This window comes from Malaclemys terrapin, chromosome 12 (genome assembly GCF_027887155.1).
Source record: "Malaclemys terrapin pileata isolate rMalTer1 chromosome 12, rMalTer1.hap1, whole genome shotgun sequence".
In the NCBI taxonomy this organism is placed as follows: domain Eukaryota; kingdom Metazoa; phylum Chordata; order Testudines; family Emydidae; genus Malaclemys; species Malaclemys terrapin.
Genome location: NC_071516.1, coordinates 3524929 through 3552905, shown reverse-complemented (window position 1 = coordinate 3552905; position 27977 = coordinate 3524929). Strand labels below are relative to the sequence as shown.

General features: G+C 50.8%; 1 protein-coding gene across 1 annotated transcript; it reads right to left on the bottom strand.

The window, feature by feature from the left end:
- Nucleotides 1-301: 301 nt before the first annotated feature.
- On the bottom strand, nucleotides 302-26226 carry LOC128846542 (tyrosine-protein phosphatase non-receptor type substrate 1-like). Its single transcript, XM_054045702.1, has 9 exons — nucleotides 25912-26226; nucleotides 25686-25764; nucleotides 11946-12284; nucleotides 9525-9839; nucleotides 8574-8924; nucleotides 6801-6914; nucleotides 4992-5013; nucleotides 4101-4140; nucleotides 302-2768 (listed from the first exon to the last, which is right to left on the bottom strand). Exons 2-9 carry the CDS (start codon nucleotides 25753-25755, stop codon nucleotides 2511-2513), a joined length of 1509 nt encoding a protein of 502 aa, XP_053901677.1. The 5' UTR covers nucleotides 25756-25764; nucleotides 25912-26226; the 3' UTR covers nucleotides 302-2510.
- Nucleotides 26227-27977: the final 1751 nt, after the last annotated feature.

Below are 27977 nucleotides of genomic sequence, written 5' to 3'. Positions count from 1 at the left end.
TCCCCCCCAAACCTCCTAATTGACCTGGACTGTGGGTTCTTCCAGAGGGGAAGGTCTCTGGGCTGTTCCCCAACCCACATGGTGAATCTCTGAGGCAAGAAAATCCGCCAATAAGCGCAGGACCCACCAAGATAGAGGAGGAACTTTGTCACAATAGAGATGGGGAAAAGGGTCTGAGAACATGAATGACTCAATTTGCCTCCCTGCTCCCCAAGGGTATCTAACCCAGGAAGGGTGTTCTGGCTTCCCTGTGGCAGGGGGCCCTGAGCACTGCAGCTGGCACCGACACACAAGCAAGACAGAACTTTGAACTTTTTATTACAAAAATATCCTGCAAGCAAAACAAACCAAAAAAAAAAAAATATGTTGCAATCTGTACAAGTGGTCACCTTGTTGGTTTTGAAACATCCTGTCTAGCTCTCCTGGCTTCCCCTTCCTCCTCCCCTGCTCCCTGCAGGATCAAGCAGCTAGGATACAATCTGGTTTCCAACACATTTTAGTGCTAGATTATTTCTCCCTCGTCCGCCCTCCTTCCAAGGAATGGTACCACAAGTCCCATGTGTTCCCTTTAATACTGCTGAGGAAAGGAGGGCAGTGAAAGGGCATTTGGCCATCACAAGAACTGGGCAAGGGGGCCACATTCAGGCCTGGCGTAAACAGGTATAATCCACTGCCTGGAGTGCCAACTGCCTAGCCCAGCTCTTCTTGGCCCTGGGAATCTTGAAACCTGACTCCTAGGGATAAGGTGAAAATTGAAACTCTGCATTATCTGCAACCTCCCATGTGGAAAATCAGGAAGACGGCTGCTTTTGAAATGCCACTTGTGGCTGCATTTCAGCTTCGTTTGCCACTTTTCTTCGCTAGGCTGGTAAGTCTACCCGGCAGTGGGGAAGGCTGAGAAGTCGGAAATCCGCACCCCTCCCCGCAGCGCTGATGGAGGGTTACTTGCTTACCGGAACTTCACTTGACAGGGTTGGGGATTATCACGCTGACTCTGACACTTAGTTTTGCACGTCTCATCCTAGTGATGAACACACAGCACTCCACCCATGGACGACACACAAGCATTGGCTTTTAGCTCTAAAGATTAACAGTTACATGTCAAACAGTCAAAACATGGTGACGTTGTTCTGCGGGGGATGCCCTCCCCTGTGCATCAAGGCTTTCTTCTGCCTTCCAGGCACTGGGGCCGGGAGTGCTGGATGACCTGGCCCGCGGGAAGTGCTGAAAGGCAGCATAGTCCTGGGAGTAGCCTGTGCTCTGGCAGTAGAGGTTGGCTAGCCTCTTCCCCCACCCCGGCTAGCACAAGCTTCTGTAGGAAGCCCGTTAGTCCCAGTCTCGTGGGGATAAGCTCTGTGGCTGGCAATGGGGATGCTCTGTACCAGGGGAACACAGGCCTGGGAGCGGTGGTGCCTCGTAGCTCACGACTAGTGTAGCTTGTGACTGGCTCCAGGGTCGGATCAAGAATCTCCGCTCTGCCCAGGGAGCTCCGCAGGCTGCGTTCCCCAGCCCAAGGTACTCCGGTGCTGAGAAACGTCCTCACTTTGTGATCTGATTGCAGAGAGTGAGACACACAGCCTGGTGCTCAACCCTCAAGGGCACGAGGGAGTCACTGGTCTTAACATACTGCCTCAAGGATGGGATGAGTGGGGAGGGGGAACCTCAGGTGGAAACTTAAGGAATTACTTACGACACACTTAGTTTGGAGGAAAAGCTGTGCCTAAAATGAGCAGTCTCGTTCAGACGCGGGTTCTGGAGCAGGAGGAAGTCTGAGAGGAAGAGGGAGTAGTCACTCCGGATCAAACAGTGTCTGCTCTTCACAGAGGGACTCCATCAGGCAAGCTAGTTGGCCTATGTTGCCTTGCGAACAGCAGTCCAGAGCCTGCTGCCAGACAGCTCTCTGCCACTAAGTTATCTCCCAAATCGGCCTCCTCTCCTTTAGGTGGTTGATCTGAGGCAGCCTGGCTGGTTCTTCAATGCACACAACATCCTAAATTGGCTGCAGAGAAACTCAGGTGTTCACTAGACTGACACAGCCCTTGTCTGAGAGGTTACAAGGTGGACTAGGCCACTGCACCAGCAAAGCACTGAAAACAGTCTGTCTGCTTAACACGTGCGAAAGCAAACTCGGTGCACCAAGCGAAGGACCTCTCCAGTCTGGTGACAAATCACCAGATGAGTGGGGAGGAGGGGGAGGAATAGCAGAGATACTGGTCCAGAAATAAAGCTGCACTGTGTGAGGGTCTGAGTTCAGTCTGGGCCTCTCCGGGCCGGGTGTGGAAGTTGGTATTCACTCAAGTGAGGACACAGTGGCATGGGGAGGCTGCCGCACGCAGTGTGAAGCATTCCAGCCCCAGGAATGCAGTGACCATAGCTTGGCACACACTTCCACTGTGCTCCTGGTGCCTCCATTGAGAGCCAGCACTGGAGGACCAGGGCTCCATTTCCAGCTAGGGGCCTGCCAGACTTCACCGAAAACCCGGTGAGCCCCGGACTGCTTTTAGCCCTGATCATTTCCTTTGGATTTGGACGCTGGCGTACTCCGAGATGGCTTCCTCGGGCCGGGGGGCAGGTCTCTTGGGTGCCTTGCTGAGGTGGACCATGTCCAGGTCAGCGTAGGTGAGATTGTCTTCAGTGGCTGTCGGCTGGCCGGTCTGGATGCAGGCGTACTCCGACTGCGGGCTCATCTCCACGAAGCGGTGCTTGCTCTTCTTCTTCTGCTTGTCGAAGTTCAGGTCTGCGTAGGTCAGGTTGTTGGCATCAGAATCCTGAGTTGGGGGAGGGAGAAAACATGGCGTCAGTAGGGAGCTGTGTCACCTACAGATGGGATATGAAGCTGTTCATCCTGAGTTAAGAGCCCGGTCTGGTGGCTATCGCAGGAGATTGCGGCAAGAGCTAGATTCTAGTCCCAGCTCTGCTGCTGACTGATCCTGGGCAAGTCACTGAGTCGCCCAGTGCCTCAGTTTCCCCCTCAGTGAACTGGGAATACAACTACTTCATTAACGACTAAAGTGCTCTGAGGTCCTTGGATGGACCTTGCTAGGGCCGCACAAATATGATGTGCTCGAACCTAAAGTCCCCCTGCCTGAGACCTGGGGTCTGTGTGGATGAACTAGTGGTGCTGGATCCTGAGACAGGTGTCCGTCCCCCTTCCAAAACCAACCCCTCAACTATGGGCATCAGCTGCCAACGGGCTGGCTTGTTCAGCAGGGAACAAAGACGGAAATGGCTCTGAGACTGATCTGCCATCCCGGGAAGGGTTAAGGCATGCTGGTGGGACAGTGTGGGGTCAGTCTAGCCAGCGGCAGGGCAAGCCGGACCTGTTGCTGGATAACTCGGCTCTAGAACTGTCATTCAGGCTCCTGGGGACACGTGACAGTGTTTCAAGAGGGGCGGAGAAGCCCGCTAGTCCACAGGGCCCGAGACTAACCGAGACACTCGCTTGCTGCCTTCAGGCTTCTCCAGGCACCTGAGCTGCGCTATTACCATCCACAGCAAGAATTGTCCCTTAAGTCTGCTGGCGAACGATGCTCGGAGGGCAGAACCAGCTGGCAATACCGAGCCAGAGTCGGCAATCCATTGCACCCCTGCAGATCTGGAGCTGCTCCGCTGGAGTCCACAGAATTACTCTAGACTTGCAGCGGTGGAAGTGAGATCATGGTCTGGGCTGCTATGTCCTGAATGGATGAGGTCTTACCAGTGTTCGGCCAGCTGTGTGCCAGCGTGAGCATGTGGGCGAGCTGGGGCAGGGGGGACAGAGCTCCATTCTGATCGGTAAATTACTCAGAGCCGCATCACAGAATGCAAAATAACTCTAGAAATAGCTTCCCTGGCTTATTGTACAGCTGGCTGTAGTCACAATAGATCCAGACGTGTTCTTTGGGGTGGGGATGAGGAGAAGAGAAATTCAGTGCAATGGAGGCAGCTTCCCTATGCAATTTAGAGAGGGAGCGAACTGTCTGTCTCTCCCTTCACAGAAGCAGGCTTGCATAGTTGAGATTCTGAGCACTTAATAAACTGCCGTGATTTTAGCCTGACGCATGGTATCTTCTGTCGCTCCCCCCTCTCCGGTTCCCCAAAAGAAGCTAGTTGTTACGCACCTGGGGAGCTGTGCTGGGGCTCTTCTCAGGCTCGTGTAGCCTATAGAAAAAGCAACAGAACAGAGTCAAACACTCATTGTATTTTAAAACAGTAGCACTGCTGGGTGACTAAGTGTTGCAGAGGATTTTTCAGGTTAGGATGGTGAAGGACTGACTGACGGTTGATGGCAGGCCAGAGGGGAGAACCATTGGATACCAGCGTGTGATAACGGAGAACTAACCGCACTCGGCAGAGTTTATCCTCACACCACACACAGACGTAAACAGCCAGCTGGCCAGAGGATGAAGATTTGGTTTCCCCCAGGCTGCCTGTGTGGGGCATGGGCAATAAAGAACAAGTGGCTGGTCTGCAGCTCAGTTAATGAATGTGAGGGTGTACACTCGGCCAGGAACCTCCCTTCAGCAGTGCTATGGGAGAACCATCTCCAGCGACGTCTGCTTGCTGGCTCGTAACTGTTCGTACAGAGCGCGATGTCGCTGAGCCGTCTCTGGGTGGTAACTCTCGAACAGTCGTGTGCTGTAACAGGCTGAGTCATGGCTCATGAACTACTCTTGCCTTTAAAATGGCTCTGGGGTATTCGACCCCGCCATGTCACTAGAGCTAGAGACCAAAGTCTCCATAGCATGGGTCTCCTCTTCCATCCACTAGTGACTGAGCATCACATCAACCGCCACATACAGGCGAAGAGCTTTCAAAGTGAAGTGAAGACCATCCTAAACCACATCCGCCTGCATATGACATAGGGATTCAAGTTACAAACTTGGAATCTAGCTAAAACTTGACCCATTTCATTCCTGGTGTCAACACTTTGACTTCATTAGCTTCTGTGGCTTTAAATTCCCTCACTGATTCCCAACAGTTCAATGAAGAAAGTGGAGATCGGTGCTTACCTTACAGAAGGGGAGCTCTTTCCTGTTAAAAAGAGAAACACAACTTAAAAAACCTTACTGTAATAATCCCGCCTCCCCACAGCCTGGAATAATCCCGCCTCCCCACAGCATTTCATGTTAGTTTATATTGTTTTAGCTCCTTTGCACACTATTTACTTTTTTTCTAACTTTTTTTGGTGGAAGTTGCTAGATCAGGTTTTCCAGAAACCCAAGAACAGCAACTTCCTGCAAACTCTGCTGAACATATTGCAAAGCTCCTTTCCTTTCCTTGCAAGACAAATCTTTGTGGGTGGAGTCTAAACCTTTCCTATTTTAGGAGTGTCTTTTGCAAGACACAAATTGCATCACATACAATCTTACGCACAGCCTGGAGGGTTTCAGAATGGGGCTGTTTCATGAAGTTGAACATGGCAGCATGCTAGAGGAATGATGGGAAAGGAGTCAGAAGCCGGTAACGGTATCAGAGATCTGAGAAGGTCTTATTGCTCTTGCTGTTTAAAATGTTATCAGATCCTCTTGATGAGATTATCACCTGGTAATTCACTTCCCCTCCCCTCTTATTTTTGGGGTGAATCTTCCAGTGCCTTCCAGGCACAGTACTGGGAGCTGTGATTCCTCCAGCAACTGGCAGAAACTAGAGGGGGGATGGTAGCAGTGAGACTTTTCCCATTTAGCCTTCCATCAGACAAGAGGGACAACCCTACTGAGAAACCCTGAGCTCACAACCAGTGCTGATGTTTCAGTGATGTATTAATGGGGTGCTGCATTATTAGGCAAGAAGATACTGCAACAAACCAGTGCCTGAAACACCCTGAACTTACAACAAATGTACAAACACACCTGCATCCCCACACGGGCTGAGCTGGACCCTGTACAATCCCTTGTTGGACTAGCTGGTTGCAGAACCTGGAATGAGGTCTTTAGTTCACGACCAGGCAGAACCAGTGACGTTTATAGGAGTGGTATTCCCTCCAGGCGGGGAGTGGAACAAGTGGTGCAGCTGCACTGGTCCTTCCCACAGTGCAATGCTGAAGTTATCCAAACACCTGCTCCTAGCAGCTGCGCTGGGCTCTATGGGATAGGTGCTAGAATCTATGGGATAGTTTAGAATCTTAGTAGTACCCATATGTTCTAATGCATGGGAGTGAGAGTGTCTCCATCCAAAATGGGGTTACCCCATGGACATGCTAAGCCCATTGCCAAGACAAACACTGCAGCCCATCCTTTCATGCAGTCAATGCTTTCCTTGCTTGGTGTCCATACAGCAGTGCCCTCTAGAGAGGGCGTTAAACCAAGGGCCCTTTTACTCCTCATCTGTCCAGGAGGAAGTCAAATATCCCCTGGGTATTTTTTTGAGAGCACTAGGAGAGAAACCTGGTGTCCTGGCCGGCATTCTCCCTCAACTACAGCTTTTAAATTCCCATAACTGCCCTTAGAATCTATAGTCATTGCCCCTACATCTGTCTAGCTTGCATCTTAGTAGAGGGTTTCAGGGTCCCTAGATGCTATACAGAACTAAACGAGCAATTTAAAGAAAAGAATACAAAGTGTGACACATACATATGATTTCCATAATGCATTCCTTAAATCTATTCCAGTGGCTGTTACCCTTAAGCTATAACTGACTTTTCCCTATAGCTGCGAGTGAAATTCTCTTCCACCTTCCCCAGGTGAACGCTAACCAGTTCGGTTCATCCCATCCCCCCTGATGCTGGTGCGTTTGTAAAGCACTGCCTGCGTGTATGGGAAGAGAGTGATCTAGCCAGGGCACCCCTTGGCAGGCACCCACAGAAAATAATTCCTTATTACCTTTGCGCTGTCGTACTCTGATGAGGTAGATGACGGCGATTACCAATACAACCAGCACTGCACAAACCACTGCTACTGCTATGTAGATCTTTTCTTCTTCAGATAAGTAACTATCTGTAAAGAGGGAAATTCAGGGATCATAGGAGGCCAGTGTCAGAATAGTGAAACAGAAAAACTCAAACTCGCCAAACTGAGTTAGTTAAATGCAGAACATCTGGGTTTATATTTATAAGTAAAGGTGAGCTAGGCCGCAGGAGCCTAAGGGAGTTAGGAGCTCAGCTCATGGAAATTCAGACTCCCTTTGGCCTCTTTGAGAATCTCAACCACAGCTCAGGTCTGAAGTTTGGTACAAATGGGAACTTCCCCGGAGTTTGATTGTGCAGACCTGGGATTCCTGCTCATAGCTGCTGTAGAGATGACAGGCCTGTTCCGAAGGAGAGCTCTGCACATCTTGAAAGCGTGTCCATTTCACCAACGGAAGTCTGGCCCAATAAAAGAGATTCCCTCCCCCACCTGGTCTCTCTCAGGCCTAGTCTGTGGGGTTTAGGGGAGGATTCGGAATCCAGTTCGCTAGGTGCTCTCAGGTGTGTGGATATAGTTACTGCAGTTGGCTGAAGTTTTTGTGGCAAACAGTGAAGTCACCAAAAAGTGTGCGTGGTTGGGTTCTTTATACCAAAAAGACTTGTGAATTCAGGCCAAATTCAGCAAATCTTTCAGCGGAAACAACTAAAATGGCTTGTTTTGGTCACTTCAAAGTCCAAACTTCGCTCTTGCTTTATTTTGACATGGTGTTTTGTTTAGATGTTTAGCTAAAGTTTTGTTTTACATAGAAAAAAGGGTGAGACACCCAAAACAACCTTCCATTTTGGGTCAAAATAAACTGTGTTTAAGGGTTTTGTTTTTGTGTTAAATTTTGTCCCTGCATCAAAAAATCCATTATTCGCTCAGCTCGAATAACGACCAGTCTCCGCCCATATGCTGAGCGCATCTAGTGAAGACCAGCAACTCCAAGTTAACGTGTTCCTATTGGATTGTTCCATAGCTATAGAAAAGGGGGGGGGAAGCCTTTGGATCTCGGTATAACTTCTGGCAGCACTAGACAGCAATCCTCCCCACCCCCCGAGTGGCACAGCAGACACTAGAACTGTTCATCTCAAGCAACATTGGGCTGGAGAGGAATATGGGAGAGACCCTTAACCCACAGACGCACACCGTGTGGAGGGGTTAAGTTCAGTCTTGGGATAAGGAGGAAGACTCGAGAGGCAAGTGATCAGCTGGGCAGAATGTTCATGGCGAAACCTCCAACAGGCTAAATGAACACTGAATTCAAGCCCCCAGGCAACACACAGGGTCTGGTTCATCCCCAAACCAAACACTAGCATTCAATTACTCAACTGAACCCCGTTGCATTTGCCCAGCTCTGGCTGGCAGCTATTTGCATAAGATACTAGCTGGCCACGTGGAACCTCATTCTCAGCTCTGCAGGAGTGACTATTCTCCAAGGGCCTTCGTCATGCCCCTGCAGGGCTGCTGAGATTATCTGCCCTGGGCACAGAGTGCGGCCAAAGTGACACTTCCTGCCCTTAACCTTCCCCTTCCACCCACGGGCCCCAGGAAAGCAGAGCCGAGCGATAATCCTGGAATAAAAGAGTGGCTGTTACACTGAGGGGCTCCCCTGGCGGAGATGGGCTGAAATGGCCCCTGGGTTCCGCAGACCAGACCTGGCATTTCGCAGCAGTGCGAAGGAGGGGGGGGGGTTGACTGCACATTTACCTGCAGTAGGTGAAGTGGGATCTTTGCCTGGTTCAGCAGTAACCTGGGAGATTCTCAGTGTCGCGTTGGCACTGACGGGGAGCTGGGAATCGTGCACAACCCGACAGATGAACACGGACTGATTCCTCTGCTCAGTTGCGTTGACCTCCAGGGAGCTCTGGAGCGTGTACGTCCCGTCTGGATTCTCAGCCAGGGGGGAGGATTTTCCCAGATTCGTCTCAGTTCCGTTCTCCAGCCAGGTGAGACTCGCGTTCTTTGGGTAAAACCCCTCCGCGCGGCAGGTGAACGTCACAGACTCGTTCAGTGCGACGGGCGCCGCTGGGGCAGTGCCCACTCGCAGCCTGGGGGGAACTGAGAACACAGATATCCTGCGCTCGGCATCTACAGAAATTCTCCTTTTCCTGCTGAGTTACAGGAAATTCCTGGGCTGGACAGACTGACGTTCCCACTGAGCCCACGTCCCACTTGCCACGTGATATTTTTCCAAGGGCAAAGAACTTGGCTATCTCTAAGTTGCCTTCCCACGTGTGAGAGCCTTGGCCTCCTCATAGGAATAAACCCAGGGGAAGGCAAATGTTTTAAAATGAGCAGAATGCAAAAACCCAAATCTACTGTGTCCCCAATTTCCCTCTTCCCCCTGGAAAACCCTCTGACAGACCCAGCTTGGGACATTAAAACGGAGAGTGGTGTCTTCCCAGGGTTTAAACAAAGTCAAACACCACCTTCCCCACCCTGCCGTCCACTGGGCTGGAGTAGGGGATGTGCCAGCCCAGGGCGAAGAGTCTCAAAGTTTTAAGGGCACAGGACAGAGTCCAGACCTGAATCTGGATTTCAGTGACTCCCCTCTCACCCCCCCTGACCCTCCACTACCCGGCCCAAAGGCTGAAGGATCCATCTCTGCCCCTCCTCAGGAGCGGAGCCCCCAGGGGTCAGCCCCGGCTGGGCTCCTACCTCGCAGGGCATCGCTGAGGTTGTAAGTCGCATTAAGGGGAGCCGGTAAGGTGCTGTGGTCTATCTGACAGGTGAGCTGGGAGCGGGCATCTCCTGCGGTCAGGCTCACCCCCACGATGCTGGACACGCTGTAGGAGATGCTCTCGTGTGCAGGGAGAACCCGGGCCTGGGGGGCTGGGAGTTTAGCCCCATTTTTGAGCCAGGTCACAGCGATGTCTCCGGGGGAGAATCCTCCTGACGTGCAGGTGAAATTCACTGGGGGGCCCGGCTCTGCCCTGCTGGGGGGGCCGGACACGGACGGGGCCGAGGGTCTGGCTGCAGGGAGAAGCGTTTATCAGTCAGATCCCTCTGCGCCTGAGAGCCCAGCCCCCCGCCCCATGGGACCCACCTCCCCACAGGGACAGCCTGAGATCGGGGAAGCCCCAGCCCCCCTGCCCCGGAGCAAATGCAAAGGGCTGGGGTGTAGGGTGGTTAGAGTCATGGGCAGGCGTGTTGAACAATGTGTATGGGGGGTGCTGAGAGCCATTGAACCAAACTGTAAACCCTGGATAAAATGAAAACCCCTTCAAGCTGGGGTGTGTGAGATCACCCCTAGTTCCAGCACCTATGGTTATGGGTGGGAAAGAGCCCCCCGTTCTCCCCCCAAAAGCGGGGCTAGATAAGCACCTTAGACTGCGACCCACGCGAGGTGGGGAGCTACCTGAGCTCACGGGAGAGGACGGGGACAGGCCTGGGCGCTAGGCCCCAGCCCTCTCGTAGTGATCGGGCCGAAGTCCAGCTTTCAGGGGGTGCCCAGCTCTACGACGTGATCCAAGAATGGGAGCCCACGGCCTGGAGTCCAGCAGCTGAGGCACCCTAGTGGCTGTGGCGTCAATCAGCCAGGCAGGCGTGTAACTCCCCACACAGCAGCTGGGGGTAGTGATGGGGGTGTGTCCCCCTTAGCCTGGGGTTAGAGCGCTCACCTGGGGTGGGGTGACCCAGGTTCAATTCCTCTCTGCCTGAGGGAGAGCGGAGTTGAACAGGGGTCCCCAGGTGAAGCTGTTCCACTGTGGATAACTAGTCACGGAGCCAGAGAGAGAGGAGGAGGCTGGAGCCTGCTGGTTTAGGCACCCAGGTTGGAGGTGAGCGCCCAGGGCCCAGTTCCCCTGCTTCAGTAACTCTCTGTATGCACCTGCTTCAGTGGAGGGACTGAGGGAGCCCCCCCAGAGGGACTGAGGGAGCCCCCCAGAGGGTCGCATAGGTTTGGGGGTTAGAGCACTCTCCTGAGAGGGGGGAGGAGACCCCTGTTTAACTCCCCTAACAAAGTGGGGAATTGAACCTGGGGCACTCACACCCAGGGGAGTGCTCGAACCAACAAATTTAAGGGGAGGGGGCTGCCTCCATCACCTCCTCCTCAGTTCTGACTGGGACCCAATACACCGGATGGTCTCTGAGCACAGCGGCCAGCTCAGGCCCTGCATGTGAGGTAGGCAGGCGGGTTTGTGAAGTGCTCTGGGGCTGAGGCATCTGAATGCCCGAGGGGAAAACCAGAGGCCTAGGGAAGTTCTACCCTGAGTTCAGGGCTTGGGCGTTCTGTGGGTCACAGTGGATCCTACATCTGGATTGCGGTGCCTAAACCCAGCCTAAGGCCCCCAAGTCTGGGGTTTAGGTGCCACAGCATCGGTGCTGGAACTGGAGTGGTTTCCATCATGTGCAGGGTTTAGTGTTTGGTTCAATGGCTCTCAGCACCCCCACGACAGACATTGTTCCAACCCTCTCCCCGGTGCCTCAGTACCCTTGTGAATCTAGCCCCAAATGCCTCGTGACTCATTCACGTACCTGGGCTCAGGCTGGGGCACTGAGCTTGAGGAGAAGGAATTAAACGAGTGGGGGAGGGCGAAATCACCCCAGGATTGCATCTGGCTGCAGTTAAGTTGCGCACACACAAGGAGCGAACTAGGGAAGGATGCTTCAGCCTCCCAGCTCCTGTGGGGCCTCCCCCCAGCTCTGTACAAGGCCGGGGAAATGGCCCCACAGGTGGGACTCGAGTCCCAGCCTGGTACACTGGCATCACGGGGGTGATGGCAGATTCAGCCTGCCCCTGCCAACAGCACTTGCATTTTTTGTGGGGGAGGAGAAGGGAGGCACTAACCTGACACCTGCCTCCTCCCACCAGGCCCCCCCTCCTGGTGCTCATCGCAATGTGAAGCCATCTTCAGGGGGCCAAGGTAGGAACAGAAATGGAGATTTTTGTCTGGTGCCCAGATCCCCCAGGCCCATCTGTCACGGGGCAAATCTCCACCAGGCTGCTTCAGCGCCAGTCTAGGCGAGTCCCATGGGAATCCCAGCTCCCCCAGTGTCTGGGCCGAGATGGGTTGTTCCCCGCCCTGGTCCCAGCCCCCGGTGGGGAGGGGCGTGGGGCTGGGGGGAGCTGGCACTCACCGCTCACAGACACGACGGTGCCAGCGCCGGATCTGATCTCCTCATCGGGTCCCGACCCCTTCACAAACTTCACACAGCGATAGATCCCGGCGTCCTCGGGGCGGGTGTCACTGATGCGGATGGTGAAGTCTGTGTTAGAGCCATTCACAGCCCGCGTCACCCGGGGGAATGATCCCACCTGTGCATAAACGAGCTGGCCACTGCCCGAGCCCTTGAACCACTTCACGGGTCCTACTGGAACGAGCGCAGTCACAGAGCAGTTCAGAGTGAGAGTCTCTCCCGCTGACACCCACACGGCGCCCTGGGGCTGCAGCAGCTGGAACTCCTCAGCCCCGGCCCCTGGAACAAAAACAACCATCATCCAGCTCTGTCTTTTATTCGACACACCCCTTGCCCCGGGGGCAGGACCCAGCCAGTGACGCTCTCACAGGGGGTGACCTTTAGAGTAACATGAGCACAATTCCTCCCGTGTCCAAGGGCTGAGCCCATCACGTCTCCTTTCAGCAGGAGCTTACAGCATTGCCCTGCATCATAGCAATGCCCAGAGCCCTCTCCCCATCGCTCTGGGGCCGTGCTGCTGCGAGCAGGCGAAAGATATGATCGAGCTTAAAAATACCGACCAGGTTTATCAGCGTTGACCGGAAATAGCGGGGCTGGGCCAAACCCACTGGCCAATGCCCCAACCAGGGGACTCTGGGCCTGTTGGTATCACACACACAGTTCCCATCTTCACTACCCAGCTGATAGGCACCTTATACTGACCCTAAAGAGTTACACACCTTCAGAGTCTGTACCCCTTTAAATTGCACACACAACGAGGGAGAAATGTCAGTCTAGACAAACCAGCACAACCACAAATTGTGGATTATTGCCCTGGAGAAACAAAAATTTTGTCATAAATTTTATATGCATGACTTGTCTTTGGGTATCTAAAAGTGCCTTATTCCTTACCCTACAATCCCAGGTGGAGATGGCTTTCTCTCTTACTACCTGTCAGGTCATGGTGTTTTCTTGTTTGTTTAATTAATTAATTAATTAATTAAGTGTGTGTGTGTGTGTGTGTGTGTGTGTGTGTGAGAGAGAGAGAGAGAGAGAGAGGAACCCACAAAACAATGGAAGTTACAGCAGTGCTACAGCATCACAAATTCTTCTGTATATTACTGATAGTAATTTCATTCAAGTAATCCCCCTGGGCTAGATGTGGTGGACATTCCTGGTCATGATCAAAGACGGGATCTACAGCACTGAATACACTCCCAACCCAAAACATGGCTGAGTATTTGGGCTGGGCCACGTTGAAAAGTTTCAGTGGTTCCTCGCAAGGCCTTTCAGCAATAATCCCAGCCTGATATATGGGGGCCTGGTTTGGGCTTTGCCCTAGTTCAGGGGTGGGCAAACTACGTCCTGGGGCCATATCCAGCCCGGGGCCATATCCAGCCCTTCAGATGTTTAAATCTGGCCCTCGAGCTTCCGCTGGGGAGTGGGGTCTGGGGCTTGCCTGGCTCCACGTGCCATGGCTCTGTGCGGCCCCGGAAGCAGAGGCATGTCCTCATTCCGGCTCCTATGCCTAGGGGCAGCCAGGGGGCTCTGCACATTGCCCCTGCCCCAGGTGCCGCCCCCGCAACTCCCATTGGCCAGAAACTGCAGCCAATGGGAGCTGCAGGGGCAGCGCCTGTGGACAGGGCACCATGCAGAGCCACCTGGCCATGGCTCTGCGTAGGAGCCAGAGGGGAGACATGCCACTGCTTCTGGGAGCTGCTTGAGGTAAACACTGCCCAGAACCTGCACCCCTGACCCCCTTTTACCCTCTGAACCCCTCAGTCCCAGCCCAGAGCACCCTCCTGCACCCCCAACCCCTCATTCCCAGCCCCACCCCAGAGCCTGCACCCCCAGATTGGGCCCTCACATCCCAACCCCCTACCCCAGCCCGGAGCCCCCTCCTGCATCCTGAACTCCTCATTTCTGGCCCCACCCCAGAGCCCGCACCCCCAGCTGGAGCCCTCCTCCCCTCCCCACACCCCAACCTCCAATTTCGTGAGCTTTCATGGCCCGCCATACAATTTCCATACCCAGATGTGGCCCTCAGGCCAAAAAGTTTGCCCACCCCTGCCCTAGATGTTAGGTAGGTGTAGCTTCCATCCAACGCCCATTGCCCAGTTATTTATACTCTGATGAAACTATTCCATTTACGGTCCTCCAGCCCCCAGTTGTACAGGTTTGAGCTCAGTGCAGGAGGGTATCTTGTGTGGAGAGTAGTTATGTCACTTGAGTTACACCTGATGTAGCAGGTCTCAGCCCCGTACGTTCTACCCAGAGGTCTGAATGGTGAAAGGGTGGGGGAAGTTCTTCCAGCCACCACGTCCCTCCCCCCAGCTCCTGTTGTCCCCAGTCTCTGTACAGGGCTCCCATGAAGAGATGTCCTCCTGGCTCCAAACTCCACAACAGCAGTAGCAGTGCTGCTGAGTTACTGGTAAACTCCCTCCTGCAGGACGGGGAGGAGCGGGAGTGAGGTGCTGAGCTGGAGAGCGATGTCATCCTGGTAACGAATGAGACATCAACAGAGCAGCCAAACTGATGCCATATAAAGTGCTGCCAAATGCAAACTAAAGAAAATAATTGTCTCCTAATCAGGCAGTTAGTCACCTTATGGGTGTTTTTTGTAACGATATTAGGAAAATAAACTCCAGACAAGTGTGACTTTCCTGGTGGTGATCAGTAGAAATGGCTGGGGTTACAGTTAGAGGGGATGTGAGACTCACTTTCGTACTGACCTTTTCTTAATGGGTGACAATGTTCTCAGCTATACTCTCCTGCCAGTCCCAACCTGGCTCTGATACTGCAAAGAAACTAGTTTAACACAGGGGAGGTCTATTCCTTTCAGTGGATATCGTTAAACTTCTTAACTGTGTAATGAATGCCCAGGGTGGGCACCTTAGAAATGGATCTTGTAACAACAGATGCTGGTTTTACTTGTGAACCACGTGGAATTTCCTTCATGGGCCTGACAGTCCTCTTCCTCCCAAGAACTCCATTGCATGGCTCTTAAATGATACCGGCACAAGAGAGGCGACTCAGGCCCCTTATCTCTATGGTGTAATTGCTTTAATGATTCTGTGCTCTGTACGTAGCTTCTTTGCTCTTAAGTTTATATAGGGGGAGTATAAAATACTCCTGCTCACTGGAAACTAAGCCAGTTGGGGTTACACCAAAACTTTCACTGGGACACCCTGATTAGACCAGTTGTGGTAGCATGGAGTCCCGGGCCTGCGTCACGTACCATTGACTTTGTGGCAGTACGTGGGCATGGAAGTCCCTGTTAGAGGAACTGGCAGCAGGGTCAGAGCCCTAGCGAATAACAATAATAATCGTTAGCACTTACAGCGAGCGTTACAATTCCAACGCCCTGTACAGAGAATAATGTATTGATCCCTACGTTAGCCCCAGGAGGCAGGTTGGTGTTATCTCTTCTCTATCAGTTTAAAAAAAACCCACAAACTTAAGAACGTAAGAAGGGCCATACGGCTCAGACCAATGGTCCATCCAGCCCAGTATCATGTGTCTGACAGTGGCCAGTGCCAGATACTTCAGAGGGAATGAACAGAATTGGGTAAGTGATCCAACCCCATCATCCAATTTCAGCTTCTGGCAGTTTGAGGCTTAGGGACACCCCAAGTATGGGGTTGTATCCCTGACCATCCTGGCTAATAGCCATTGATGGTCCTATCCTCCATGAACGTAATTCTTTTTTGAACCCAGTTATACTTGTGGCCTTCACAACATCCCCTGGCAATGAGTTCCACAGGTTGACTGTGTGTTGTGTGAAGTACTTTCTTTTGTTTATTTTAAACCTGCTGCCTGTTAATTTCCTCAGGTGACCCTTAGTACTTGTGTTCTGTGAAGGGGTGAATGACACATCCCTATTCACTTTCTCCACAGCAGTCATGATTTTATAGACCTCTATCCTAACCCCCCTTAGTCGTCTCTTTTCCAGGGTGACAGTCCCAGTCTTATTAATCTCTCCTCTATGGAAGCTGTTCCAGACGCTGCATCATTTTTGTTCCCCTTCTCTGCATCCTTTCCAATTTTAACGCAAGAGACAAACTATTATAATTAATACAAATACAAGAATAGGTCTTATTTCCTGCATTTAAATCTTTATCTTTACTTGGCTTCTATTGAATTCAAATACCGAATCTTAGACCTGGGTAGCACCACTTGGCACTAAGCAGATGTGATATTTATGCCAATTCTTCCCAATTAGCCAGAAGTTACTACCATTCCCTGCTAACAGGCTAAGTCACTTCCCTAGAAGACATCCCAATAAAGCAGCTTCCCAATTAATCCGAGAATGTTGTATTAGTTAATGCAAGTGGGCACTTTTGCACAGAATTCTCCACCTTGTGAGCCTGAGTGCTCATTTGCACTTGCATGCCAAGGCTGTGTGTGTGTGTCCACATGCGTGTGCAGAAACAAGTATTGGCACTGGTTAACTATGTGGGAACTTTGTCTGAGGTCTCTGAAAATGTTCTGAACGTTCCAATTTACCTTCCAAAGGTAATAATGATGATGTTAAAGCAGCCTCAGATGAAACGTCATTGTTACCCTGACCTGTCGTGCTCAGCTGACTAAAACACTGCCTGGTTATCTAAAGTAAATTAAGTGCTGCAATCCCTAGGCAGAATAGGGCAGGCAAGGTGAGCGCTCAAGACCACGAGAAATAATGAAAAGTGCTGTAGTCAAGACCTGTAGAAGCAGCAGCAGGAGAAGCAATATAGGTAGAGATGCTCCGTAACCTACACAGATATTTGATGTATTAATTTTGGCAACACTTGTCATCCTCGTCATGCCAATATAGTTATTGAAACGGAACTGGACAAGATTTCTATCCAGGCCATTGCTTATGGTTACATTTTTAAACGCTGCATGGAGGGAAGTGTAATATAGTAGCAGAGCTTCTGTGGATGTTAATGGCATTCACAGCTAGAGTAAATCACTGCATACCATATTATTATTGGGAGTTAATAGATGGCACTGTAACAAATGGTGTTAAGTTTAACCAAACGTGTAACTAGATAGCGCTTGTGGAAATGCTTAGTGTTAGCTGTGATGCGCTTTTTTTAAATGCTGAGCATTTCTCTGGTAAGCTCCCTTCTCTTTGCCTGAATCCAATAATAGGCTTTAGTGCAGCAGCTGCACACAGGGTATATCCCCGCCAGAAAATTAAAGACTTGGACTCAATATTGCCCTGTGAAGAGTTCCCCTTGCATTTGCTCCAGTGGTGCAAAGGAGTCATACAACTGCTGTAGAGACCAGATGATTTTCTCAGATAGCCTAAATCCCAACTGAACGCCAACCACTTTCCCACCATGGTGTCCAATATCAAAATGCTTCAGAGGATGGTGCAAGACACCTCCTACTGGACAACTATGGAATGACTTGCCATAGGGGAAGTTTCTCCCTAGACCCCGTTAGTTAGTTGATGCCCTGCCACAAGGTATTTTTTTTATCACTTATAATTTCTTATCCCCTATAATGTAACCCATTAATGTTCGCTTCATCCATATAAATTCTCAATCCTTTGACACCTGAGAAATTTTTGACATCAATTATTTCTTGTGGCAGTGAGTTCCACAGATTAATCGTGCGTTGTATAAAAATATCAGTTTTACGTTTGTTGCTTTCTGGATACTTTGTTCCTTTCAATGATAAGTCCTGGGTTTTGATGTGACTCAGAACACCAGGACACTGAAATTTTCCCCAAAATAGAATGGGGCTGATACAGCATCAGCATTTTGATCCTGAGACACAAATGTGTCCAAAAGGACATTTTAAAGGTGAAAACCCCATTTCAGGAGGAGCTCAGTGGCATTTCAGAATGTGCAAGCTCAGTCTAGTTTCCATTTCATCCACCCGTGAGTGGTGTCAGTCTAACAACTCTGGGCTCATACAATGTTAAATGTTACTTTGTCCCTGAGTTTCTCAGATACCCTTTTACAGCAGTGTCCCTCTCTGGAGCATGTGCTGGGTGTGTGAGAGAAGTTCTCTAAAGGGCAGGGAATTGCTTAGTAGAGAGACTGGGGCATGTGTGAGCAGTGAGAGGAGAACATTAATCTCCACTGGACATAACTGTGAAACAAGGCATCACACTCACCTTCTAGACACAGACATGCCTCCATTAATAGCACTGATCGATTCCTGCCCCAAAGCAGCCAAGTATTCACAGACATTTGAATGTGCGAATGTGGGTGAGCTGTACTTGTACCAAGGGTCAGAGAGCCAGGTCTAAGCTGCACGTTTGAGAACTCTCTCCAGAAGCGACTCTGTTTGGCTCAGCACGGAACGAGTGTTCCTCAAACCCCACAGCAGAACCTGGCACAAAGGCTGTGAAGAGCTGACGCAGATGAGCTATGCCTAGTGGCACCTTATCTCTGAATGTAATAGATACAGATCGAGCATTCCTGTAACAGAGCCCACTAAGCAGCCCAGACAAGGATCTGACCACACTGGTCATAGCTAAGACTGCACTCAGACACAGTTACTTGTGTGCATAGGAGAAGGGAAAGTTAAACTTCTGCTCTGCACCTAGCCAGTACATCTGATAGTCTTAATTTTTCTCGGTGCCTCAAGCAAGGCCTGTGTGACCCAGGAAGTAAGAGATCTAAAAGCTTTCTGCAATATTGGTTCTCGTTGCTGCTTCTGAGCTCCAGCAACTTCTCCAAACCCTCGTACACTCTCCCAGGAAAGAGAACCAATAGCGTGTGACTTCTGATCATCTGACCAAACACAACAGCTCAAATTTTGTCTAGAGAATCCTTGCAGCAAACCGATCAATTCAAAGAGTATAAAAAGATGAAATTCATACAACAGCCACATCAGAGAAAAATCATGATCATTTCGGTAAGCATGAAGAGGCCAAGCTCATCAAGTCAACTGTTTACCACGAATAATTCATTCAGCTCTGTTGCGCACACAAGTCTTGTTAGCTCCGGATTTAATTTTTGTAAATTACTGCAACCGACCAATAGCCTTGAAACACAGGGGACAGATGATAAGGAAAAAAATCCCACATCTCTCCCAGCTAATTTGCGATTTTGTTCCTCATCTGGGTCTTTATCTTACCTTTGTCAAATAAGACCTCCTTTCCCTATGCATCTCCATAATGGGTGACATCAGCTGAGTTTCCCCTGTTGACAGTCACTAGATTTTAGTATAACCCGTTGGTGAATGTACGTTACAGATCCCTCTCTGTGTCCTATCCACAGAGGATATAAATCTCTAGAGTACGTTGGCTTTTAACTCTGGAGATCTCTGGTTCAATCCCCTGTTTGTGGACCAAGCTGGTGGCCATCACATAAGCTCTTGAGGCATGGAGCGAGGGTGTCCTTGGTGGATGGCTCCCTACCATGGAATTGGCACCAGAGTCATTGCGCTGGGCTTGAAGGAATTGTGCCAGGGTTGTTGTCTTGACTACTCATTTGCTGGACTCTGGGCTCAACTCTGGATGTGATTTCCACCTGGCGGGCTGGGACAGAGGACTGGGGGGAATGGCTCGTACTGCTGTCTAATGCATGCAAGGCTGGCTGATAGGTTTAGATATATACACTGTTCCCAGAAGCCACGAGTGCACAGTTATTACATAGAAGTAATATTAAATATGGGCCTTGGCACATTGCGCACTGATTGCTTTGAAAATGGGCCTAATTGGCTAGCAGAGCTGTTCTCTTCCATGATCACTTGGGGATAACAGGAAAGCAGCTTCTGCTGCAAAAATAAGGGCTCCCATTGTATTGCCAATATATTGGCCTCACCTTTGGTATTAGAACTGCCTCGTGAAAGAATTCTAGGACATTCTTGTCCATCTGCCCACTGCAATCCTCACTAGAACTGCCCGGTCCAGCAAGTCTCACTCAGGTGCGACTCACAATGTTTTCAGTGGGAGTTTGCCTTGGAGATCCTTCAGCCCTATCGAGGTTCCTATACCGACACTCATCACTGTAACATCTGAGCTTCCTGAGGATTGGGCCCTAAGGAGAATGTGATGGAGGGGAACTGAATGCTCGCTACTGCGGGTGATTTATTTCTCCAACCAAAGTTCACGGAGAAGATAATTATCCTTCTGCATCATGCTCACAACAGCAATGTTTGATTAAATTACATCTACTAAAGAGGGGGCAGTTTCCAACATTAACTGTCTGAAACAACCTCACCCTGGTCTTATGAGACAGCAAAACAAAGTTCTGCTCTGTCCAGAGGAAGATCCCGGATAAACTTTCCCAGTAGGAATGAACCTGTCAATATCAGTAGCCCTAGGCAGAGGGAGTGTGTAGGCTAGTAGAATGTACAGTGTGTAATGGATGTGAGAGAGCTCTCTTCTTCCTCCTCCTTCTCGCCATCTGTCGATCTCTCTGAAAGGCAAGCACTGTACCCAGAGAGGAGGAAGATGGGGGAAGTGTCTGCTCTGGAATCCTGGGGGGTCTGAGGCGCCCCAGGAACAGATATCAGTGGGTCTGGATGTGGTTCAGCCAAGTTGTGTGTATTAATCATCGGTTTCCATTATGAATGCAGGCTTTCAGAGGTACGGAATCTGATCTCAGTTACACCAATGTAAATCTGGAGTAACTCCATGGACGTGAATGGAATTACTTTGCATTTACACCAGTATAACTAGGAGAGGAACTTGGGCCATGAACTGTTACTGTTGGTCACTGTTGTTGAAACCCACTATATATCGTGTCCAGTTAGGACGGCGTTTCCCTCCCTGGCAGCCCCACATCTTCAAGCTACTCTGCATGTATAGAAAGTGGCAGAGTACTAGAGACTTTCTTTCGTGATCCTGGAGCTCAAGCCCGTCTGTGTTTTGAAGTGAGGATCTGCAGGCAGCTCGTCCGTATCATGCACTGGCTAATCCAACCCTATTCTTGCAACGTGTGCACATCCGAATGGCTGTCAGCTTCTAACAGAAGAGGAGTTTGTGGTTAATGAGTCTGTTCATTGTTGTCGAGTCCAACTGGTGACACACATTCTGCCACAGGTCGGCCAGTTGTGTTGTTGCAGCTGGTGAGGTCAGTGCACTAGATGTGGCTGTTTGTTTCCGATGGAGCTGGCACTTTGAGAAGAACCATCAGTGTAACTGTGACACAAACAGCTTCACACCATCGCTGCTGCCGGCTGCCCCTAGTTCATCTGGCGGCTTTGGTTTCCGAGCCGTCTCTGTCAACACTGCCCAGCTGTACGCGCTTTGGGAATATATTTCAAATGTTGCTTTTGCCCAAGTTGTATCAGCCCTTCTCCCCCATCCTCCCAACTCAGCCACTTCTCCATAACCTAGGATGACCTGCTGGTCCGTAGATCAGACATAAGCGACGGCTGATATTAAGATTTACTGTAATGGCTCCGAAGCATTTGCAGGATGGGCACAGCACGCAAGCGTCTGCCATGATCTACCATGCTAGCATTTCCTAGCTTCAACTAGGCGTATTTACATCACACATCTTACAAGTACACAACTATCACTGGAGTCGCATACAAAACGGGCCTACCTCTCAGCGTGCCTATTGACATAGTGGGCTAATTAATTCCTGATACAATTCTAGCAATGTCAGCGGCGTAACTCCAGGGATGCATTTGGCCCAGTATTAGTTCAGAAACGGCTTGAAATGCCAAGACCCATCAGTGGAGCGAGTCCCTTCCCCCTCAACACTATGAAAAAAGAGGAAACTGAGCTGAAAAACCCTGAAGAGACATGCATACTGCAGCAAACGAGCAAGAAAATGCAAAGTTTAGGCTGAAACTCCATTCCCTGCCACACTTCAGTGACTGGGTATTTTCTCTTCCTCTACTTATTTTCCCCACAATTAAACCCCCTCCCCATTGTCTCCCCAAAGCAAACCACAAGCACTGTTACAGGTGAGCTTCTGAATCCACCGGTATTACAATGGGTTTAAAATCAGACAAGAATTCACCCATCCCCTTCCATGAAGGCTCCTACTACACAGCACGGAAGCACTGAGGGGGAAGGTTTCAGAAAGTTTCTTCTAATAGTCTGTGCAACACAGCCCCTGACTCAGACGCTGATCATGTGACACACATACTGTACAGTGATCAAGATCATGAGTTCCTTCTGCCACATCACACAGATGGAAAAGAGATCGTTTCCACAGCCAGCTTCCACAAACGAAAGACAAGCTGTTCCTCCCAGGTGAACACGCATTCAGCAACAAATCACTTCCCAGGCACCGCACTGAACAGTTTCTTAGAAAACCCATTTTCTTAGGAAACTGGCAACTTGTGTTTTAGGACCCAATCCTGCAAGGTGCTGAGCACCCTCTAAAAGTTAGAATTAAGGATGAGTTAAGGAGGGTTAAGCGTGTGCTGATCCCCGCAGGATTGGACCCTTAATGCTCATCTGCTGCAATCCACTTTACCATGATGTTAAATGTCAGGGTGAGCGAAATGTTGGTTTTAAAAGCATTACATCTCCTCGCGTACGGCAATAGCCTTGTCAGTGTGGAAATCCTCATACCATCGACCCAGAACTTGTACAGTGTAGAAGTCATCATGGGAGGGGGGAAGTGGCGAAGGCTAGAGTGAATTACGATGCGCCTAGCCCAGCAAGGAGGCAGCAGCATGCACAGCGTCCCCTGGCACGTGCTCCCCGTCGTCTATCCTTACCTTGATTTTTGCTTGGCTTAGGAGAGCCGTGAGTTTTTTGTTATTTGTGGTTTAAAATTTCCGGTTTGGGGAGTGTTTAATTTTTTCCTTCTCCCCATTTTCGAGTAACTTGATGCTAAGTGGGTTGGAATGGGTTAAGGTTTAATTGCAGGCGAGCTACAGCGCTTGGCTAAGTTCTTGCCCCCCAAAATAGCTTTTCTTCAAAAGCAATTTAAAGTAACACTGGAAGGAGCATTGTGAGCGTTACTAAGAGAAAGGATTTCGCATTCGTAAAGAAATCTGCAGCTGGGTTGAATATTTGCAGTCAGTGTCACTGTCATTTGTTGGATCGAGACAATTTCAACTGGAGCGGGAGCCCAAAAATAATTCACTAGGTACAATGCTTAAATTCCCCCCCAATGGGGATACCCAGTTAAGAAAATGAACAGGTGCGTGCTATAAATGAGCATGGAATTTGCAACTCAGAAAAAGGAAAAGAAAGCCAGAGATATATTTACACAGCCCTACATGGAGCCCCAGACAGCGTCTGGTGGGTTTCAGGAAGGGTTTATTTCACGTGGGTGACATCAGCAGGAAGTGTGTGTAGTTCACGAGGGTAATGTCATCTGCTTCAACAACTCTTACTTGTGACCCGCTGTCTTCCCAGCACTGCCAGAACCACAGAAACGTTTATCTGACTCTCCTACACAGGGAGAACTTAGAGAAATGGGACCCAGAGCTCAACCAGCCCACTTGTTCAGGAAAATCGGGGTCCGAGAGGTGGGGGGAAGTCATGGCTCTGATTTGGCAAATCTCTAGTTCGAAGGCAGCTTTACCAGTGATCAGCCAGTGCCACTTTTTTGCAGGAAAGAAATATTCTGGGTTGTTGTGCCTTTTCCCCACCCCCTCAGAAACCTCTTTGTGGCAACCCTCCCTGGAACCCGTCAACCTTAGACAGCAGTGGTCAGAATCAGCATGGAAAGAACCCCACATATACCTCTACCTCGATATAACGCTGTCCTCGGGAGCCAAAAAATCTTACCGTGTTATAGGTGAAAGTGCGTTATATCGAACTTGCTTTGATCCACTGGAGTGCGCAGCCCCGTCCCCCCGGAGCACTGCTTTACCGCGTTATATCCGAATTCATGTTATATCGGGCCGCGTTATATCGGGGTAGAAGTGTACATTTTCACCTGAAAATTTTGCCCTTATTATTGGTACACAGAACCCCTCTTGGTAACTGACAGCCTAGAGAGCTTCTCTCTCTCTCTCTCTCTCTCTCTCTCTCTCTCTTTTTTTTTTTTTTTAGAAGATGGTCAATGGCATTTTCTGGCTCATGGACTGGCATTAGCGGTGGTTGGACATTAGCAGGAGCTGGCTACTCCAGCATCTTTCCTGTGAGGGCTTCCAGTGAAACGCAGCCCTTGACTCTGGTCGCACATGTGGCCTTAGATGAATTAGAGAAGGCAGGTTAACCAATTGCTTAATCCAGAGATGGAAATAAAATTACTGACAGCATTTCAGCTGCAAGCGAAGCACCATTGAAAGCAGCCGCGGCAAGGCTCATTTCCTGGTGGAGGAGGGAGGTTTACTGACACTGATGGAGGGAAGGGAGTGAAGAGAGGGAAATGCAAACGGCAGAAAGAATAAATAAATACTTTAGATGCACCATAATCACACCTTTCATCATAGATCTCAGAGCCTTTTGCAAGCATTAAACAAATCATCTGGCAGAGCCAGGAATGTGAGCCAGGAGCCCTGATTGGTGCTCAGATACCATGGGGCGAACACCGTGTAAATGCCTAGATTAGGCTCTGTCTACACTAGCACTTTTGTCGGCAAAACTTTTGCCAGTCAGTGGTGTGGAAAAAAACATCCTTCTGACTGACATAAATTTCACCGACAAAAGCGCCGGTATGGACAGCGCTATGTCAGCTGGAGAGCTGCTCCCACCAACAGAGCTACCGCCCCGCGTTGGAGGTGGTTTAATTGTGCTAGCGGAGGAGCTCTCTCCCGCCGGCATAGAGCGGCTACACAGGAGAACTTACAGCGGCACAGCTGTGCCACTGTACGGTCCGGAGTGTAGACATAACCTAGACAGGCTCAAACAGAGCTTGGCGTCAGTGTGTGCAACTTTCCTTGTGCTGCAAACTTCATGCTGGGTGTAGTTTGACTAGAAAACTGATGCCCAGTGGCGGAAGTTACCCTGATTTGACGTTCAGTGATTGTGCAAAGCGAGTGAAATTTGCACATCACCCAGTGCAGGAAGGAGGTTAAGGAACAAGAAAAGCAACTACCAGCAGTGGGTAAGAAAACAGCTATTTTACAACTGTGCCCATTTTACAGTCTCCTACACGGGCTCATGAAAATTAATCTGGACTAAGATAGGGTGTGAACTGAAAGCAGATTAGCTATTCATGATTAACTCCCAGTGTGGATGCTCTTATTCTGGACTAAAAGCATCCACACAGGGTGTTAATCATGAACAACTTCCTCTGCAGACATGCCCTTAGATGCTCTTCTATCATGCTGACCATTGGTGTGTAAATCACACCCATTCCGTACGTTGCCTGAATGGCAGATTTGTGCAATTTTGACAAATTCCCCATGTACCTCCATCTGCTGACGAGCTCGCAGCAGCCATGCGAGCGATTTGCCAGTTCAGACCTGCTGAATTCAGCCCCTAGTGCCCCTTTTTCACCAAGGCAAGGAAGAGGTGTTTACCTTGTAGCGGAATCCATGGATCAGAGCAAATCAAACAAACCACAGCCATGAGCCAAGTTACACGGTGGCATCCTGGGCTTCCCAGAACCCAGGCGGAACGAGGGGGCCAGAGCCCGGGCTACCACCACCCCTAGCAGCCCAGTTACAACCCCCCCCCCGCCCCGTCCCTTCAATTCACATCTATGGCCCCCTCCCCGGCAGGAGTGCTGCGGTAGTTAAAGGTCAATACGCATTTATACTGTGCAGCAGACGCTCCTGGCTGGAAAAGGTTTCGCTAGGGGAAGGCTGAGGGGAACCAGACACCAGGGAAAGGAAGAGAGGGGGGCGGGGGCCGGGATCCAGACAGGACCCAACAGCAGCACTTACCCGGCCAGCCGTGCAGGGCGAGGAGCAGCACGTAGGGCACCCAGCGGGCAGGGCTGGCGAGAGCCTCCATCGCTGGCGCCTGGCAGGGACAGAAAGGAGAAGAGCTGCGTGAAGAGCAGGGGCCGGCCAGCGGCAGGAGGAAATTACGCTGGGGCCCCAGCCCGAAAGGAGGAAGAGGAATCGGACTTCCCCGCGGGCCGATCCTGCCCGGGGAGCTGCCACCCACCTGCCGCAGGCGGTGGGCTCTGCCCAGGCGCGGTCCAAATCCCGGGCGCGGCGACCCCTGCGAACCAGCCGCTGCAACGCCCCCGCGGCGGCGGGGAGCAGCCGGGAGCCCGCGGCTGCCGGGGCGCACCGGGGCAGCCAGCCGCAGGGGGAGCGCTCAGCCCCGGGGCGCTGCAGCCGCGCGCCCTGGGCGCCCCCGGGAGAGGCAGCGCGCGGACCTGCAGCCCGGCTCCTGCGGCCGCCCTGTCTCCCGCTCCGGTTCCCCGCTGCTGCGGCTGGAGCTGTGCAGACACCCGCCTCCCCCCGTTGCCTAGCAGGCAGGACTGCTTGCACCGCGCGCCAGTGCCGAGAACACCCCCCACCCCCCGGCTCTCAGCCCAGCCCCGATTTAAGGTAGCTTGCCGGGCTGGTGCGGCGGGGCCCTGCCTGGCTCCGCACAAACTTGTTTTTCTAAGGTCATCCCTGCCTGCCTGAATCAGCCCTACGTTGCCGGCTTAAGGTGGGCTGGGAGAGTTCCCTCCCCTCCCTCCCGGGCTCCCGGCCTCCCACCCGGGCTCCCGGCCTCCCCAGCTCACTTCGGCTGCTGCTGGGGCAGAGTTGGGGGGGTCCCTACATCGCCATTGCCTTCGCCAGTCGCTTCCCCAGCCAGGGGAGGGCGTGGAGCCAGGAGCCCTCCTTGGTCTGCACCAAGCCTCTCCCAGATGCTCCCCATGGAGCCCAGGGAAAGGCCGAGGAAGAACTGGAGGGCAGGAGAGCAGGAAGCAAAGGGGGTGAGAGGATGGGCTGCCCAGTGGTTAGAGCACTAGTCTATAACAGGGGTACTAGTCCCTGTTCTACCCCAGCCTTCCTATGTGACCGTGGGCAAGTCCCTTGGGCCCCAGTTCCCCATCCGTGCAATCATAGCATCATAGGACTGGAAGGGACCTCGAGAGGTCACCTAGTCCAGTTCCCTGCACTCATGGTAGGACTAAGTATGATCTAGATCATCCCTGACAGGTGTTTGTCCAACCTGCTCTTAAACCTTTCCAATGATGGAGATTCCACAATCTCCCCACAATTTATTCCAGTGCTTAACCACCCTGACAGTTAGGAAGTTTTTTCCTAATGTCCAACCTATAAACCGCCCTTGCTGCAATTTAAGCACATTGCTTCTTGTCCTGTCCTCAGAGGTTAAGAAGAACAATTTTTCTTCCTCCTCCTTGTAACAACCTTTTATGTACTTGAAAACTGTTATCATGTCCCCTCTCGGTCTTCTCTTTTCCAGACTAAACAAATCCAATTTTTTCAATCTTCCCTCATAGGTCATGTTTTCTAGACCTTTAATCATTTTTGTTGCTCTTCTCTGGACTTTCTCCAATTTATCCACATCTTTCCTGAAATGTGGCGCCCAGAACTGGACACAATACTCCAATTGAGGCCGAATCAGCGCAGAGTAGTGCAGAACAGCATTACACTGTTGACTCATATTTAGCTTGTGATCCACTATGACCCCGAGATCCCGTTCCGCAGTGCTCCTTCCTAGGCAGTCATTTCCCATTTTGTGTGTGCAACTGATTGTTCCTTCCCAAGTGGAGTTATTTGCATTTGTCTGTATTGAATTTCATCCTATTTACTTCAGACCATTTCTCCAGTTTGTCCAGATCATTTTGAATTTTAATCCTGTCCTCCAAAGCACTTGCAACTCCACCCAGCTTGGTATCGTCCGCAAACTTTATAATTGTACTCTCTATGCCATTATCTAAATCACTGATGAAGATATTGAACGGAACCGGACCCAGAACCGATCCGTGGGGAACCCCACTCGTTATGTCCTTCCAGCATGACTGTGAACCACTGATAACTACTCTCTGGGAACAATTTTCCAACCAGTTATGCACCCACCTTATAGTAGCTCTATCTAGGTTGTATTTCCCTAGTTTGTTTATGAGAAGATCATGTGAGACAGTACCAAAAGCCTTACTAAAGTCAAGATATACCACAACTACCACTTTCCCCCATCCACAAGGCTTGTTACCCTGGCAAAGAAAGCTATCACGTTGGTTTGATACGATTTGTTCTCGTGTCTCA

Coding starts and splice junctions, on each gene's coding strand:
- LOC128846542 (XM_054045702.1), bottom strand. CDS start 25,755: ATGGAGGCTCTCGCCAGCCCTGCCCGCTGGGTGCCCTACGTGCTGCTC. Junction 8,925..9,524: donor CCTCAGCGATGCCCTGCGAG/GTAGGAGCCCAG, acceptor CTGTGTTCTCAG/TTCCCCCCAGGCTGCGAGTG. Junction 4,141..4,991: donor AAGAGCTCCCCTTCTGTAAG/GTAAGCACCGAT, acceptor CTTTTTCTATAG/GCTACACGAGCCTGAGAAGA.